General features: G+C 37.1%; 1 protein-coding gene across 1 annotated transcript; it reads left to right on the top strand.

Moving 5' to 3' along the window:
- The first annotated feature begins 5,673 nt into the window (after positions 1-5,673).
- LOC137388416 (uncharacterized) lies at positions 5,674-7,907 on the top strand. Its single transcript, XM_068074901.1, has 3 exons — positions 5,674-5,744; positions 6,504-6,692; positions 7,292-7,907. Exons 1-3 carry the CDS (start codon positions 5,674-5,676, stop codon positions 7,905-7,907), a joined length of 876 nt encoding a protein of 291 aa, XP_067931002.1.
- Positions 7,908-19,018: the final 11,111 nt, after the last annotated feature.

Here is a 19,018-nt window from a genome sequence, read left to right as displayed (position 1 = left end):
TCGTCTATAATGTTTCTGACACTATTTACACAATGGTATAACTAAAGCTCTGAAGAGGTATGAGCAGATCACCAATATGATTACAACAGTCAGGAAAATAACATCTGTATTCAGTTACTCCTTTCAGTTTCAACGTAAACTACAACATATTCAGAAATAGCTAAAACTTCCTGAAAATAAGCTGATCAATGATGTGAAAACTAAATGGGGGGTCCACTCTCAAGATGTTAGCTAGTGTTAAAGACCAGATGACTGGGATCACAAAGCTATTTGTTGATGGTAAGTTCAAGTGTAACTTAACACAATGCAATATTAGATGAGGGTGTTAGTTGAATTACTAGCAGAAAGCCTTTTAGACATGGTAATATGTATTGAGTAACTAGATTCAACTCACTGGTGTAAGAGGTATGCACATTATTTCAGTCATGCCAACTTACAGTACTTTACTGTAATTTTAAATATTTGCAAAATTTATTGTCTACGTCTTCATTTTGTTTCCAGACAGACAATATCGACATTACCTCCTGTCTTTTTCACTGACAGATCTTCTCGCAGAGGTTGTGAATGCCTTAGAACCATATGAGTCTTTAACAAACTTACTCTCAGGTGAGATGATAGCGACTTCTTCATCAGTTGTGCCAATGCTTATATACACCTTAAAGAACTATGTGGCGATGATTGTGATGACTCTGATAATGATAATGATGAAGATAAGGAAGACTCTGAACAGTTTGATCCCGCTGCTACTCCCACAGCTAGTGATACAAGATGATTTGTTTAGAAATATGTAAAAGGCAGTAAGTTGTTTAATATTTGAGGTTTTATCATATCATACATATTTATACACTGTGAAGGCATTAAGTTTTCATCAATCATTGATGCGCGCGGCTGTTTTTCCATTTCCTGATTTCACTTTTCTTCACAATATAGGTATGATAACCAAAATGTAAATAACATACTGGCAATATCAACATAGATATCAACAATGGATAGAAGGTACAATTACCAGTCTCCAATGATGTCTAAAAGGCCAACATTTGAACAAGTCAAAGACATGGTGTCGCAGCAGATTGTCAACTTAATGAAGGACCAGTCAACAAGCTCAGTGGTCGCTATACCCAAAGGTAGGTCGACAAGACAATTCATTTTATGAACAAATTCTATCAACAAATGGAAGTGTTATTTTTTGCCCCATAAATGAACACATATTAGATCGATTATTTATGATAAATCACCCCTCTCCATGCATATTAAAATGACCATCTGAAATACCTAGTTACAATTTTTACTAGTGTTGGTTATTTTAAAATGTTCTTGAACCGTAAATCTAGTGTTGGGTGCTATTTTTTTGTTCAGAAAAAATCACCGGGAACAATGCTGCTTAAGAAAAAGCCTACTTCTGCTACAGAAACAGCTGTGGATGATCCGAACAGGACGGCCCGATGCCAGGTAAAACTCTATATATCTATGCATGAACAATATTGCTTCTGCTAGGGTGCTGATAAGCATTAAGTATAATTGTTATTTTCTGTCATTAAGCATAAGCTTGCTTTCAAACAAAGCACATGGTCCCAATAATCTATGAAATATTAAATATTGTCTATTAAATATTGCTTATCCCAAAGAAAAACCCACTCCAAGCAATATTTAATAGACACATCTTAAAAATCAGCTACTCGGTAATGCCAAATATGAAAACTATCATTGATACGAGTAACAAAAAGCTCACTAAAAGTTTGACACAACAAAGAGAAGACAACGAAAAAAGTTGCAACTGCAGAGGAAAGAATAATTGCCCTTTTGAAAAAAATTGCAGAGCTAAAAATGTGATATACCAAGCAACAGCAAATAACCATACAAACAAACACATAGCAACCTACATAGGACTTTGCTCAACAGAATTTCAAACCAGATACAACAATCATAAAGCCTCGTTTAATCACACAAACAAACAACACCACACAGAACTGAGCAAGTACATTTGGAAGTTGAAAGACTGCAACTCAACATACAACCTAACATGGATAATATTAGCTCAATCACAACCGTATACAAAGAAAACAAAACGATGCAAACTATGTTTACTAAAAAAATACTTCATAATATGCAAAACCACACTTGAGCACATTGAATAAAAGTAAAGAATTAACTTCTATTTGGAGACATGCTAGGAGTTATCTTATCGGTTGCACTTAGCATTAAATGACATTATTAACACAGCGAGCCCATTTCTAAAATTTCGGCACATTCGGTACGACTTTAAATTTTAGTCTAACCGCGTCTGATGAGTGCATCACACAAAACAAATTTGTAGTGCAATTACTAAAAGTTTACTTTCTTCTTAATATTTTTTTCAAATATATATATATGAACATATACATGTACATGTATGCATGTTTATATATATATATACATGCACATAATAACATGCAGAAGAGTGTATAAACATTTTAAAAAATTGATTTTCCGGTAAATTAATTCGCCCAGGTGGGTCTGATATAGTCCTGAAACTGCACCTGCGAAAGGGTGAAGGAGTGTTGGAATGGTGAGTAACTGTGTACTGTGAGCCTATTGTAATTTGCTATCTGACATGCACCGGCGGCATAATAAAGCTCGCTAAGATTTTTCATGAGGTCAATTTAAAAAATAAGACAGCTAGAGAAGGTGCTTCGGACAAGCCAGGGCTGTTAGGTCAACAACTGAGAACCAAAACCAAAATGCAGATATCAAACTCAGATTATACTACCGATGAAGCCATGGCATGACGATTTATTAAAGCGCATCAATTACATAAGTACTGCTTCAGCTTATTCAGGTTCTTCAATATAATGTCTTTCAAATGAGCCATTGGTTGACATGGTGAGACAGACATGGTTGGTGTTTATAGAATGTCCCCAGAGCTCTACCGCAGAAATTTTCAATGGTATTGGCTAGGAAATTGTGACGTCACAATTTTCATGTCCGGTGTGGTGCTCTTACTGCTTATTTTATCGTTTACTGCTTAGATTTATCAACTACGATAATGAGGCTAATGGCATGTAAAGGTAGGACAACTCCAGAGAACCAATGAATATGAAAAAGGAATCAGTGTCATTAGCTCTTAATGTACATATTTTTATAATAAATAAGTCAGATTCTGAGCACCATACTGTATTTTCCCAATGATATTAAGCACTAGCCCTCTCTTTTTATTGTGATGTTGAGGGGCACGGCGGAGGCTAATCATTGCGTGATCTCGCAAGAGTGCAATTTACATATAGTCTTAGGGCCACGCCACTGCAGGTCACAATTGAATCGATGTGATTTCATTACCTTTACCACCATGGGTGGTTAACAACTAAGCATGTTGTTAGTAGTCATTTTTGTTTTTGTTTAATTTTGTTGTAGAAGTCAATTGAATTATATCAATCTTTGGGGTTGACTCACTGCACTCCGGAATTGTTCAAAATAGAGAAGCCTACAGTTAATAACTTAGTCTGCACATAAGCTAGTATCATACACAAAGTGATGAATTTAACTGTCCAATACACCTGTTTTCTATTACAATATAATTTATTCGAATATAATACCTAAAATTGAATTTTAATATTTTTTGCTTTTTGATATTTAATTACTAATTAATCAAGTTATCAATCATTTCTGTATGGGGCAAACAATGCCATCATATAAAACGATGTGATAATAATTACTATAAATGTCTGAAATGAACGAAAGGATGAAAAAAGTAAACTCTAACAATCACCAGAAATCTATTAACCAAGAACATGTGTTTGTATTGGTCGGGCGTTAGCACGATCCCTAGGCATTGTTGATTATCAATAATGCTAAATTATTATTAGCACTCTCTGGGTTTAAGAGCACCGATTGTCACAGAAAATCCCAGCCTCAATAGCAGTGAAAGGGATCGACGATTTAAGGCTAAATGATAATTATGACATCTCATTGTGGGAGCCACAACCAAGTGCTTTTTGTTGAAGGACACTTTTGACACCCTGTTTTTCCTAGTTATATTATCCTTCGTGTATTGAATATATTCTCACTTGAAAACCAAGACTCTGATGTACTGAAATATATGATCAACGTACGTACTTATGTAATTGATGTGCTTTAAAGGTTGACTTGTAACAAAATTCACATTACAGTGGTTTGATATCAAAAGATTCACCATGTCTTACTCTGTTGTGTTGTAGGTGCAAAACATGTAGGAATGTGATTACAAGCTCTTAAAAGCTAAAAAACGAACAGTTAATCGCAGCCACACGAGACCGTCGTACTTTGGATTCTCTTTCCAAAACGGCTTAAATGTGACGTAGCTGTGAGAGATGGTTTCTGTTTACATTTTCATGTAACCTTATTCGTCGAAATATTTTCACAAATATACTTCACGCACTCAGTAAAACCATGTCTATTGTTCTTATGCGTCTATTTTATTGTCATTGTAATGCTGTCACTTTGAAGAGTGATATCTTATAACTTACCGTAAAAATTCATTTAATTTTTCAGCATTACCTCGAAAGAGTACATATCATTGTCTGATAATCATGACGAGCCTGTTGGTCACCTGTGATAATCGAAAAGCGCTGCAAAAATTATTTGCGAATTATCGGGTCACATGATCAGATTACGACTTGCCGCTTAGACCAGGCCGAAACAAAACTGTAAAGTAGCGAGCATCTATATTTGATACGGGGTCTTCGGTAAAACCCGAAGTGTTTGTCATAAACTAGTGCTACGATAAGTTTTATATTGAGCTTTTTATTGGCCTTTCAATTCACGTGAGAACATCACGAGACAAGACAATGATCAAACTGTCATGGCTACATCAGAGAAATAAACGGATTCCAATCTATGGCGGCTCTTCGTTTTTGAGCTTTTAACAGCTTCTAATCACATTTCCACATATTTGGCACCTACAACACAACAGAGTAAGACATGGTGAATCTTTTGATCCCAAATAACTGTAATGTGAATTTTGTTGCAAGTCAACCTTTAAGTATTTTTCCAGAAATTCAAGACTGAGGAGTACAGAAATGAAATTATTGCATCACTATGGTTGCTTCCCAGCTGGTGAATATATTCATACATAAATGAGCTCACCGCCTTGAAGCCCATGCCCGATTTAGCTCGAGGAGTTAATTCTATTGTTTTTTTCAAGTGTTATTTTTAAGGTCAGCTATTGTACCCGCGAATGAAATATATCACATTACTTTCTGTGTTAAGCGTTATGCAGACCATTCTGGCTTTAGATAAGATTGGACTACTTGTCAACATATTTTGGGCGCAAACATGTATTTTTTTTCAAGTTGAGGGCAAAAATGACATGCAATTTATGGTATCTAGAGCATAATCGTGAATGTTGCCAGTTTCAAGAGCGCCATGCACAAAAGCTGAGAGAGTTCAATTATCTCTCTCGCTTTAAAACTAAGTTGTTTCTGAATATTTTCCATAAGTCTAACTGTGACCATTTTTATGTCAGTTTTATCAGCAACTACACTAGCATAGCTCTTGCTTATTTAAACAATTTTACGTAATATAGTTTTGTCATGTTGTCTACTTTTGAGGAAAATGATTCAATATAGTCATTTAGGCATGGGGTAAAGATGTAGCCTCTATATGTAAGCTGACATTGCCACAGTACTACAAGCATCGGGCTAATAAAAAACAACAAGTGAAATGACTTCATTCAAGGATGAAATAGAGAATGATAAAATGCCTGCCAAGTTAAGAGTCTTAGTTGGCAACTGGTAAGTGAAATTGACACAGAACATGAAGTACAACTATTGTTGTCTTGAATCTGATTAGATGTACTACCATTTGTGGCTGTGGTATTACAAGACGAAATAGGCATGCCAGGTTTGGTGCTCATGGTATTACCCTTAAAGAAGGCGGGGTTAGTTGGAGCAGGGTATGTTTCAGCCACAGTGAAAGTCCTACATGTTCATGTCTAAAGTGAAACTTATTCTAATGCAAGTCACATGACTTCCTGTTTAAAGATTGACAAAGAAAGTTGACAGGTGAGATTTTTATCATAGGATCTTATCGTATCATATTGTGTCATATCATCATCTTATCGTATGATCTTTTATGATATTCCCCTCACAAATGTATAATTTCAAAACTATAAATGAGTGACAAATATTGTGGGATTACCAATTGTTTTAAAAGTGGTTTCTATATGGCTGGATGGTTAACTTATGAGGGCCATTTTCCAAGATTTAAAAAATTTCCGTGGTTAAAACATGTGGATAAATTTGAAATTTTTCAAATGGTGGCTGGTGGGGCAAGTTGGACCGCTGAACAAGAGGTAAGTTGTACCACCGGTCCAACTTGCCCCACAAATGTATTTATATATATAAAATAATTTATACATCCCAAAACTATATTCGGATGTTATTACAATAGAGAAAATGTATAATATAATATATGTCATCGTCCTAATGCTTGATCTTGTGGAGACCCTTGAAGAATTAATCAGCAGCACACTCAAATTTGGTGGGGAATAGGCAACGGAAGACTGACAGAGCACCGTCAAATGATATGCTCAGGAGGGCAGCTAAAGATGTGAAAGATAATAGTATCTCTGAGAGACAAGCTGCTTTAAACTATGGTGTGCCCAGGACGACACTAAAGCGCTACATATTAGCTAGCAGTCCGGAAAAGCAGAAGATAGGCACATACAAAGGTGTCACGAGGTGAATAGTGTGTTTATAACTGAACAATTAAGGAGTTGGCTGACCATATTGCGGCTGTTGACGATGTGTTCCACGGTCTATCGGCAAGACAGACGAGAGAACTAGCATACCAGTATGCCAGCCGAAACAACCTTCTTAATATTGCAAACTCATGGGAGACCAACAAAATAGCTGGTTAGTATTTAGTTCAAAGTGTACTTATCAGTTAGACCTGCTGCGTATTTAGAATGAAATAGAAATCAGCAATACTATATAATTTGTTCTAATACCTTTTAGGGGAGGAACGGCTTAATCTGTTCATTAAAAGAGCAAACTTTCTCTGAGAAAACCAGAAGCGACTTCACTAGCACGACAGAGTGCATTCAATAGACATGTGGTAGAAAAATGTTACACCAAGTTGTCGGATGGCTACGCTAGGTATGCATAGGCTAAATGTAAAACAATTATTAGCCAATCTTCAAAGCAGAAGCGATCTTAATGCAATCTAATAATGAAAATAAAATTAAATGCAATTTTAATATTCAGTCAGGAAACAATGTTAAGTTGCAATTACGCTTGAACTAAGAAATGAGAATTATATTATTCCATACCCTGTTTAGATACAAGTTCATGCCCAAAGACATTTACAACACGGATGAAAGCAGATTTGCCACTGTACAGACACCAGGAAAAGTCGTCAGTAGCCTAGGAAAGAAGAAGGTTGGCGCAACCACGTCACAGGAAAGAGGGGAACTGACAACAATCGCCTGCACCATTAACGCTGCAGGAAATGCGTTACAACCTTTTTATATTTTCAAACGGGTCAGGTGGAACAATGCCTCCCTAAATGGCACTCCCGTAGGCTTGATCGGTACAGCCATCAAGACGGCCTGGATGGATACAGAGGTACTCTCTAATCAAAACCTTCCATTTTTGATCACCAACAGCAGGTGCTCACAAGACAAGCCAGTTTTGTTACTGCTAGACAATCATGTGTCACATGTTTCTCTAAAGACTATTGTGCTGGCTAAGAATTCTGGTGTTGTGTTGCTAACATTGCCCTCTCATACCTCGCATCGTCTGCGACCACTGGATCGGACCGTATTTGGTACAATGAAAATATTCTTCAACGGAGCACTCGATGACTGCATGAGGTCAAACCCTGACCGATCCATTTACACTTATGACACTGAAGCTCTATATGCTTGTGCATTCGTTAAAGCAATGACACTATAAAACATTTAATCCTGATTTCAATGTACTGGCATGTATCCACTAAACATTTATATCTACTGATACAGAATATGCATCGTCGACTGTAACCGATAGAGAGCTGCCTGTAGTCACGCTGCGAGAACAACAGGTTATGGCTATCAACGTCAGCACTCCCCAACCCGCAGCCAGTACGTCCGCTGTTACAACTCAGCATCCCAGCCATCGATGGCGAGCCTGTGACCAGCACAAGTTCTGACACTCCCGTACCCCGAGCCAGCACCAGTGCCATCACTCCTGCGGTCACTCCTCAAGATATATGCCCACTACCAAAGGCAGGACCTAGGAAATAAGGTAACAGACAGCGAAAACGCATTAAGAGCGCCATCCTCACTGATACGCCTGGAAAGGCAAGAGTTGAGAATGAACGTGAAAATAGAAAACGAACAAAACCTTCAAAACCGAAAATGAAAAGAAAAGTAACAACCCCCGATTCAAGCAGCTGAAAAAAGGAACATTTGGCCATACCGATCGTCGAGTCCGATACAGATTCGGTTACGGAGTCAGATGTTGAGGATGAGTTTCCCTAAGTAGAGATCGAACAATTTCTTCTCACAAAGTTTGATCAACACCGGAAATCAGTTGCATATGTCGGTATGGTTGTGGCAAAGTCCGATGGCAAATATAAGATAGACTTTTACAAGCGAACACCCGAAGGCGCATATGTTCAAAATGATGAAGTCGCTTTCGTTGACTCGGTGCAAATCATCCAGATCATCGTCGCTCCAATCTCTTCCGGAACAACGGCTCGCACATTGGGTAGTGTAAGCTTTGATGTTAAAATAACATGTAAGGACTATGAACTGTGTTAGCCTCTCGTCCCTCCCTCCACTATTATTATAACTTGATGCTTCATATATTACGTTGACTCAATAATGTAATGTATACGTAATTTTAGTGGTTTAATATTACCAATTTACATGTGTGTATATCGTTCCATATTGCATTAATCCCATCTGGTTCATCATAACACAATAAAATACATGTTCTTTGTGATTACATACTTCATTTACTCAACCAGAATTGGATTAGCTAGAATAACGATAGCAGTTCAACTAGCCCCGCGCACCATATATGATCGGTCCAATTTACCCTGTGGTATGGGTGAGTTGGACCACAGGAAGTGATACTCCAAATCAAATTTTTTTATCATTTCCTATGTGATCAGATCTAAAACCCTGTGAGTCAATTTGGGCCAATAAATTCTCTATTGAATGCACAAGGAATTAGAAACATACGACTGATCTGAAACCACTGATTGTGTGGAGTAACGGATGTTACGTCATAGAGATATCAGAGGAATCTCGTATATACCGTTAGTCTCGGCTCTTGAATACTGGCGCTGGACCTGAATAGACGTGCTCCTGTAAACCTGTATATACACTTATAAAGGTAGATATTAACCTATCATACATGGTGTCAGAAAATACGAACACTGCACCTAGATTTGTTATTGATATTGGACAGATTCATATTATAACTCAATATCAAGTGGAATTCATTCAGCTGTATTGATCATATCATTGAGACTGCAGTAGTTTGTAGGCTTGTAGGAACCTTGTAACAACATAGACTGTAGTGTATATGTAGGCTGAATTTGCAGGAATTCATTAGAGATTTGCGGACAGGTTTAAATTGTAAAGTGGTTTGTAGGAGCCACAGTTACATTGTACATCGTATACATATTGTATTGTGGCTTAGTGGAGCCAGCGTTATTGTAATTCAGAAGAAGTAGTGGATCGTTTGTGCCATTACTGTAACTGTACTGTGATTTGTTGGAATCATATTATTAACATTGCTGTATAGTAATATTATATTTGTAATTTGGCTTGTTGGAGCCTGTGAGTTTATTGCAGCCATATTGCTGCCATTTGTGTGTTTTCGGAGTTTGTTGGAACCAGTGAAAACCAGAATTTATTATACATTTAACTTAAATAAATAAAAACATGGCAGATGCAAAAGATGATAGATTTGTGCAGCGATTGGATTTCAAAGATAGCAGCAGGCTGTCAGCTAGCTGGAAAACTTTCAACTCACAGTTTGCAATAGTGAAAATTGCAAAACAATACTCTAAAATGTCTGCACAGGAGCTGCAGTGACAGCCATACCGGCGTCACTAAAGCATTGCGTGTCAGGAATACGAAATACAGATAAAACACTCAAAGGTGCCGGTAATTATAACTTGAAAGTTTTAGGATACTCAGAAGCAGTTATTTCGGCAGGAGACAATTCTGTAAAAGAAAATGTTTATATTGTTGACAAATTAGTGACACCATTGCTGGGCAAACCAGCCATTGCAAATTTAGGGATTTTAAATTTTATGGACAATATACAAATAGGAATTGACTGGATATCAGAGTTCCCAGCTTTGTTTAAAGGCCTTGGAACCATGGAAACGGAAGCAAGAATAGTCTTAGATGACTCAGTAACACCCTTTGCGCAGAGTGTACCTCGAAGAGTAGCTGCTGCGAGAAGAGAACCTTTGCTTGAGGAATTACAAAGGATGGAAATGTTAGGAGTCATTGAGAAGATAGAAGAACCAACAGATTGGTGCGCTCCCTGTATTGTGGTACCGAAGAAAAGCGGAAAGTTACGTTTACGTATAGACTTTACAAGATTAAATAAAGCAGTAAAACGTGAATTCCATCCGTTGCCTAATGCCCAAGAAACATTAAGTGAATTGGGAAACTCTAAAATATTCAGCAAATTAGACGCAAATTGTGGATACTGGCAGATGAAACTACATCATGATTCTCAAAGATTAACATCATTCATTACTCCCTTTGGAAGATTCATATGTAAAAGACTATCGTTTGGTATCAGTTCCGCACGCGAAATATTCCAGCGCGAAATGCAAAAGATATTAGAGGGTGTAGAAGGAATCGTTTGTCAAATGGATGACATTTTAGTGCATGGATCAGATCAATATCAGCATGACGAAAGATTGAGAGAAGTGTGAGAAAACTTCAAATAGCAGGAGTAACGCTGAATGACTCGAAATGTGAATTCAATAAAATGAGATTGACATTTTTAGGTCATGTGATTGACGAAGCTGGTATACATGCAGATCCAGAAAGGTCTAGAGCGATACTTAGCTTTCCAACACCGACAAGCAGAACAGAGCTAGGACGTTTTTTTGGTATTGTAAATTACCTAGGAAAGTTTTCACCACTTCTTGCTACAAAGACTAATCATTTGCGGCAGCTACTTGGCAAGGATGCAGACTGGAGATGGGGTTTTGAACAAGCAAAACAATTTACAGAGCTAAAAAATATTTTAGCCTCTACTCCTGTCCTGACGCCTTATAGTGTGAGTGCCGAGACTATGATTAGCGCAGATGCCTCTGCGTATGGTATTGGAGCAGCCATATTACAGAGAGTAAAAGGAGAGTGGAAACCTGTGGCGTATGCTTCTAGGGCATTAACAACAGCTGAGAAGAGGTACGCATAAATAGAAAAGGAAGCACTTGCTATATGTTGGTCATGTGATAAATTTCACTACTATGTAGCTGGAAAAGAAATAACAATTGAAACGGATCACAGACCTTTACTGGCAATTCTGGGAGAGAAAGAACTGGCTAAGCTTCCGATTAGAGTGCAACGGTTCAGACTGAAAATGATGAACTATACATATAAAATAATATACACTCCAGGAAGTAAGCTGGTACTAGCAGATGCTCTGTCTAAGTCTCCGGTACAGGAGTTGAAGGACTCCAGTATAGAGGAGTTGAAGGACTCCAGTGTAGTCTTAGAGTTGATGGACTCTCTGGAAATTTCATCAGGAAGATTAAACAGGATCAAAGCAGCCATGCTAGAGGATGAAATAGGAACACTGCTGAAACAATTTACTATAAGAGGTTGGCCATCGAGTAAAGATGTGCCAGAAGAAGTGAAATCCTTTTATACATTCAGAGAATACGTAACATGTATTGACGGGATTTTATTTTACATGAACAGAGTCTTTATTCCAGAGATGGAAAGAGAGAAAGTTCTGAGAGAAATGCCTGAAGGACATCAAGGAGAAACTAAGTGCATACGCAGAGCATCTGAAGTTGTCTGGTGGCCAGGTATGTCTCGAGATATAAGAGACTTAGTAAAATAATGTATTAAATGTGAGGAGTTTCGTAGGAAACCAAAGGAGCCTCTTATAACAACCCCGCTTCCAGAAAAACCGTGGTGGAGAATAGCTGTAGATCTTTGTGAAAAAGACGGAGAAAACTATTTAGTAACTGTAGATTACTATAGTAGGTACATATCAGTACATGAGTTGACGGACTCAACTGAGGCCAAAGTAATAGTTGCTGAATTAGAGAGATTGTTCTGTATGATTGGTGTTCCAAACACCATAGTAAGCGACAATGGGCCACAGTTTATAGCTGATTGCTTTAAGAAATTTGTAGCAAAATGGGATATTGACCATGCCACAAGTTCACCAAAATATCCACAGAGTAATGGGGAAGCAGAAATAGCAGTGCAGACGGTGAAAAATTTGATGAGGAAAAATCTCAATCTTCAAGCTGCTCTCTGTGCATATCGAGATACGGATAATCTTGCTAACGGATAATCTCCATCACAACTCCTATTTAATAGACCCATGAATTCAATGGGTATTATGTCCGGAAAACAAGTTGATGTTGGCAGACTGAGGACCTTTGAGAAAGACCAGAGAATCAAACAATCATTTAACTATAACCGCAGACATGCAGTTAGAGAAAGAAGTCCAATAGCAGTTGGACAGGCAGTTGTAGTTAGAGAGCCACAAAAGAGACCTGCGCCAGCTACTGTCATTGCTACACAAGGGCGTGAAGTGGTGGTGGCAAACCAACAACATAATTTAATTAGAAGAAATAGGTCTCAAGTTGCACGTGCTACGCCTCAAACTAAAGAGACAAGTTCGGACCATCCTGATAATGCAATATGGGAAAATCCATCCGAAAATCCAGAAACTTCTACTGAAGTAAGACAACAGCTAGAGGTTATACCACCAGTACAGCCAGAAGTACAACCCAATGTAGAAGAAACACATAGCAGGAGCATAGTTCATAAGAAGAGAGCGCCTGCTGTGGAAGCTCAACATCCCACAGAAAGTCGAAGTCCTGTGATTACGGAAACAAATTTCAAGAAAACTAGGTCAGGTAGAATTTCAAAACCAGTTAAACTTAACTTATAATTAGTACTATTAATACTATGTATGTTTTAGATGAAGACTTATGTAATCGGTAATTCAATTGTTCGAGGATTGTTGGATCCTGAATGGGAGACGGTTACACTAACAGGATCAGATTGGTATGATATAATTATACATGTATTTGAAAATAGTGGAAAATATGAAAATTCAATAATCTATATACCTATTGGGCCTGTACATTTTTCGGAGCTGGTGGAAAAACAGGGATATTCAGAATGTCGTCTACGGAGTCAAAGGACTCTATCAAATGTCTCAACAATATTTGAGGACTGGATCCGATATTTGACAGCGTATAGGATACACCCTGTGATTTGTACAGTGTACCCTATGTGTTTTAAACGTTATAATAGACATAGAGGAGTGATCCTAAATTCCAGACTAAGGTCATTATTCGAGTCTTCAACAAGAAAGATAAAAGGAATGTCAGTAATAGAGAACAGGGACATTGTAGACTTCAATATGGATAATGATATGGTAACCCATATCTACATAGGAAAGTTTACACCAGAAGACGTGGAAGGTATGTCTTCAGAGATGATCTTCTAACAGATGGTTTACACCCAAGTGCTCGAATTGTAGATGACTGGAAGATGGAAATTTGTCGAGTTAACGAGATAAACATAGGAACACTGGGCAGTCATAGGGAAGGCGACGTCGTCGGATGTCAGTATAATTGATGTGTAGGCATCAATATTTTGTTGTAAATAGTGTGTGTAATACAGTCGGGTAAGAAAAGCAACATCATCATTGATTACATGTAGTTGGCTTTTGCTCGTGGTAAACTGTGTGGAGTAACGGATGTTACGTCATAGAGATATCAGAGGAATCTTGTATATACCGTTAGTCTCGGCTCTTGAATACTGGCGCTGGACCTGAATAGACGTGCTCCTGTAAACCCGTATATACACTTATAAAGGTAGATATTAACCTATCATACACTGATCACCGAAAATGTGATTTTTGGTCCAACTAACCCTGCCTTCCCCTACCCATGGATAAATAGGTTCAACGAGTGAGCATAAAATAAAAACTATAGAAAAAATATTTCCAAGCAAATATAGATAATAATACAGTTCACTAAACAAACAAATAATAGATATATAATGTGAGACTAGAGCCTGTCAAGCAGATATTTGGCATATTTAAACAAGAAAAACACAAAAATACGAAAAGTTCTACTCAGCTGTTATATGTATGCAGCCTCAGAGAAGCCTGAGTTACTTTCCTTGCAATAAAGTAGTTGTTTTCAAATATAAATAGTGTAAAAAATTAGCAAGTATAGTCAATATATGAGCAATAACAAGAAAGCTCGAGGCAACTTTTTTTCTTAAGTTTCCAGACAGTTCTAAAACACATCTGCTTCGCAATAACAACAATAATAAAGAAAGCATTTCAAAGAGCATTTGAAATATGTAATCAGTCAAGTGGATATCGTCAAAGTCTTCCGTAAACCTGCTATAAGGCTAGTAAATCCAACCAGGAATTATTCTACATGATGCCGTAAGCTAGTGGCTTCCCATAAAGTTCTATCAAAATATTCATCTTAAGTGGAAGTAAATGTTTCGAAAGTCAAAAAACTATGGCAGACGGCAAAATCAAAAATTTTCGTTGTTTCAACTGCGTCTAGCACGGTCTAGCGTTTAGTTGCAAATCAACCTCTAAACTTAATCATTAATTATGTGAATCCAGAACGGACAAAAACCGAAACGTATGGCGCCTTACAGTGCCTCGCGTTGCGTGTTTGCAACTCGAGTTGATCAACTCGAGTTGCACAACTCGAGTTGTGAACGCGCAACACGACTTTTCAAAAGTAAGGTGCAATATATTGGTATTACGGTAGCATAACCGCAGATATGGTTATATTAACGATGGTACATCAAGAGGCACCCGTTAGCTAATAGATATTAAACTATGTGTGTACTGTAAAACTAGAACTAATAGCGAATTATTAGAATTATACTGTGCCGAGTTTGCAACTCGAGTTGTACAACTCGAGTTGCAGAACTCGAGTTGTACAACTCGAGTTTGTAAATATAACTCGAGTTGTACAACTCGAGTTGCACAACTCGAGTTCATCAAAACCCAAGCCGAGTTCTTTCAACAGCAACTCGAGTTCAACAACTCGGCTTGAGAACATCTCATCATTTTATTTTCTCTAGCTATATGGAATTTTTTTGTGCATCATTAAACGCTGTTGAAATAATTTCTATGTTCATTTTCGGTGTTCATTCAGTTTCTTGTCAGATTCTAGAGAGATGACTCTTTTTCATTTGAAAAAGAAGTTGCCCGGCTGGCTGCGAATTTCTTTTTCCCAAACAGGTTTACATACGGCAGTAAAATTCTGGCTCATGATTGGCTTTAGTAATTGAGTTTTAGTAACCAAAACTTACATCATTACAATAGAAATCAATAGTTATAATTAGAAAGAAACACAAAATTTTAAATAACGTAGCAAAACTGATGTTATCATTCAAAAAGTGCTGTTTAAACGTAAGAGGCGCTCACTTAAAATTCATTAACTTAAGCCATTTTGAATAAAATTTTGAAATTTCGTGTATTTCTCTAATTATAATTATTGACTTTCCATGTAATGATGTAAGTTTTGATTACTAAAACTCAATTACTAAAGCCAATCATGAGCCAAAATTTTACTGCCGTTTGTAAACCTGTTTGGGAAAAAAATTTCGCTGCTCGGTTCTCATATAGATTGTTCTTAGTTTGCTTTTCACGTTCTACAATTGTTTTTGTCTCTTTATATTTATAGAAATGAATATGCGCAAATCTCGCCAATATATATAATTTAAATATGTATACATATTTAAATTATTATTAAATTTCTGTAAATGAGACACCCCAATTACTCACTTGGCTTTCTTTACGAACCCGTGTTAGTTTTGCGTATAGGTAACACAACTCCAGGTCATAAACCCAGGCCGAGTTGTACAATTCGGCAACTCGAGTTGGACAACACGGCAACTCGAGTTGTACAACTCGAGTTGTGAACGCGCAACGCGAGGCACTGTAAGGCGCCATAGAAACGTTCTTTTGCTCTTCCTTCCTTAGCAGTGAGAAATTGGATTATCTTTGAAAATGGATTCGCCAATTTGGTGTCCTTTCGTAATATTTGGGCTGTGCCCGATGCGCTCACGTCTTCCGTCTGAACATTGTTTGCTTAGAGTGGTGAGAACAATGAAGCGGGCCTGCCGGGTTATATACGCTACATGTATATCGCGTTTCGAAAATCAATACACTACTATGTAACTAGGTTTTGGAATAGCTTTCGTTCCTGAATGTCGCAGTGTTTTACGAGTGCCGGTCTCAACGACTCTTAAATTATGTATCATTCCGTCTAAACTTCGCAATCGCTGGGGAACTCCCCTTTTGACAGAACCGATGCGACGAGATATTTTGCGATAGTCCCTCTGTCCAGCCCTGTACAGCCAGTAGGTAAGAGTCATACTATTATATACATGTTAAGAGTACATGTATTTAAAAGTTCTCGGTAAGGTTGTGCAACTGTTTTGCTCATCTAAAGCTTCACCTTAAAACTTCTACGACTTTGTTACATTCGGTTTCATCAACATATCCAAAAATAGTAGCTCATTGCTCACGGGTTTCACGAATGATGGTATAGGTTTTAATATACAACAGAGAAAAAATAAATAAAAACCATGAATTGATTTGTCAGGACTTCATCAATAAATAGGGCAGTCCTGTCATTTGCTGTCGTGTTGGCGATTGATAGAACTGGTATATCTTGCCAATTACAACGTATTGAGAATGGCTCGTTTTTATCAAACACATGGGCTGCTTTACGTGGTTATTACTTCATAGCTCCTAGATAATGTCGGATCTTGATTATTGACTGTTTTAGTCAATTTATCTTGTTGATCAATGCAACTAAAGTCTCATAGTAGGCCATTCCAGATGCTGTAAGTCAGGAAGTTGTTCTTGTTCTACAGTCTAAAAAGAAATGAAGTGCCTAAAATAAATAATTTCATGGGGTTTTTGCATAACCCTATGTTTATTTTAAGAACAATAAACAAACATAATAGTTATATCTTTAGACCAAATTATAAGAATAGAAAAGTAAGTGTATGAGACTTAAAATATAGTCACTCGGTTCTATATTTCAAGTCTCAGAATTTGTTTTCCCGGTAATCAACTTTTCGGCTCACACTGCTGACTGGTCTGTCTGGAATGACGAAGCTGTTTTGAAAGAGTGAAGACTCTGACTCAGTCAGACTCTTCACTCTTTCAAAACTCTTAGTGAATATTTATCATTTTATATTGATTCAGCATTATCCTTAGGTTCCAGGCGAGAAACTACGTGTTTCAGGTCATTAATTGTGAATCTTATAGTTTTTTGGAGTTTCTTACTACTTCTTGTTGTTTTCCGCCAGTGGAAACTTTAAGATGTGTAATATCTAATCATAATATCAAGCTGGTATAGATTGGTAACAGATGCGGTTCTTGATATCGCATTACACAAGCTGTTCAAGTCTGGGCTATAATCACAATCTTTTAATGATTTTCTGAGATCTCCGTATGTCAAGTTATCAATATCCTAGTAGTATGATGAGCAGTTTGAATCTAGAATTTGGCTTGGAATGGTGATCATCTCATCTCCTGAATTTGTAGATGATGTAGGCCTAACTGTGGCGATGAAATTTGCAATGGTGCTGCGACTTAATAATATCGTTATGTTCATCTCTACATGGCGGATATCAGATGTAACATTGCATCGCGTCAATTTGTGAGATATCAAATCAGAACTGCAAAGACTAGCTGATTAATTTACATATGATAGTGTGTCCTTTCTGTTGTTTCGGATTATGATGTAGGCCTATAATATGTTATGATATACATAATTATTTATCTAATAGGGCCTGTTTTATATTATAATATATTATATGTTATATAATATTTCATAATGTGATATATATTTATATATATATATATATATATATATACATTAGGCGAATGCACGAATAGTTGCGCGAATATTAAAAACAGCTTACAAACCGTGGCAGGCAATTTAGCTGCCGTAGGCTAATTTCAGTAGGCTAGTATCCGTATTGCTAAACTCACTAATAATAACTGTGTGAGCAAGATTTCATGACTTTGAACTGCAGGGTTGGCTTGGTTTATACTGAGTGGTTTAAACCTGTTTAAACTAGCCGAAAAAAAACCCAGCTCTTATGGATTTTTCGGTTTTTTTAATTATTTTTTTGTGAAAAACTATATTTTAAGCTCATAGTGGTTCATGTGCGGTGAAATGCAATTATATGTAATCATCAGCTGTGAAAATTTATTTAGGACACAGTAGTTAAAGGATGGCAAAGCTCAAGTTGAAACTATATGAAATCCTAGCACAACAATGAATTAGTGAATTTCATTTTCAATTGGTTTTATCAAGTGATATAATGATCTCTTTACTGATGAAATATTAAAACCATGTGAAACATGCTAATCCAATCATCGTCTATAATAATGAATGAGTACTTTCTCAATCTGACCAGTGAGAAATGATTACTTATAATTAGAAATTAAAACAATAAACTCCTTTTGGGCAAAAGCTTCAAGTTTGCAAACATCAATTTTTAAGACGTTTTAAACATTCAACATTCCGACTATGATTCAACACGGAATCAACGTCAGAAAACTATTCATCACGGGCTAGCCGGGTCACGCACTCAAGGATTTTTGCCACGCACATACAAAACAAAAACATGCTGTTTTTGTTTTGTGTGTGCGTGGCGAAAAACCTTGCGCGCGTGACCCGGCTAGCCCGTGCTATTCATTGTATAGCAGTATAAATCAAATTTCACCAAACCTTTAGAAAAGTCGTTGACAAAAATATTTTGCCGATGGTTGTAATAACGAAG

This window comes from Watersipora subatra, chromosome 2 (genome assembly GCF_963576615.1).
Source record: "Watersipora subatra chromosome 2, tzWatSuba1.1, whole genome shotgun sequence".
Lineage (NCBI taxonomy): Eukaryota > Metazoa > Bryozoa > Gymnolaemata > Cheilostomatida > Watersiporidae > Watersipora > Watersipora subatra.
Note: the sequence above shows the minus strand (reverse complement) of the source record. Positions and strands in the feature narration are given on the sequence as shown.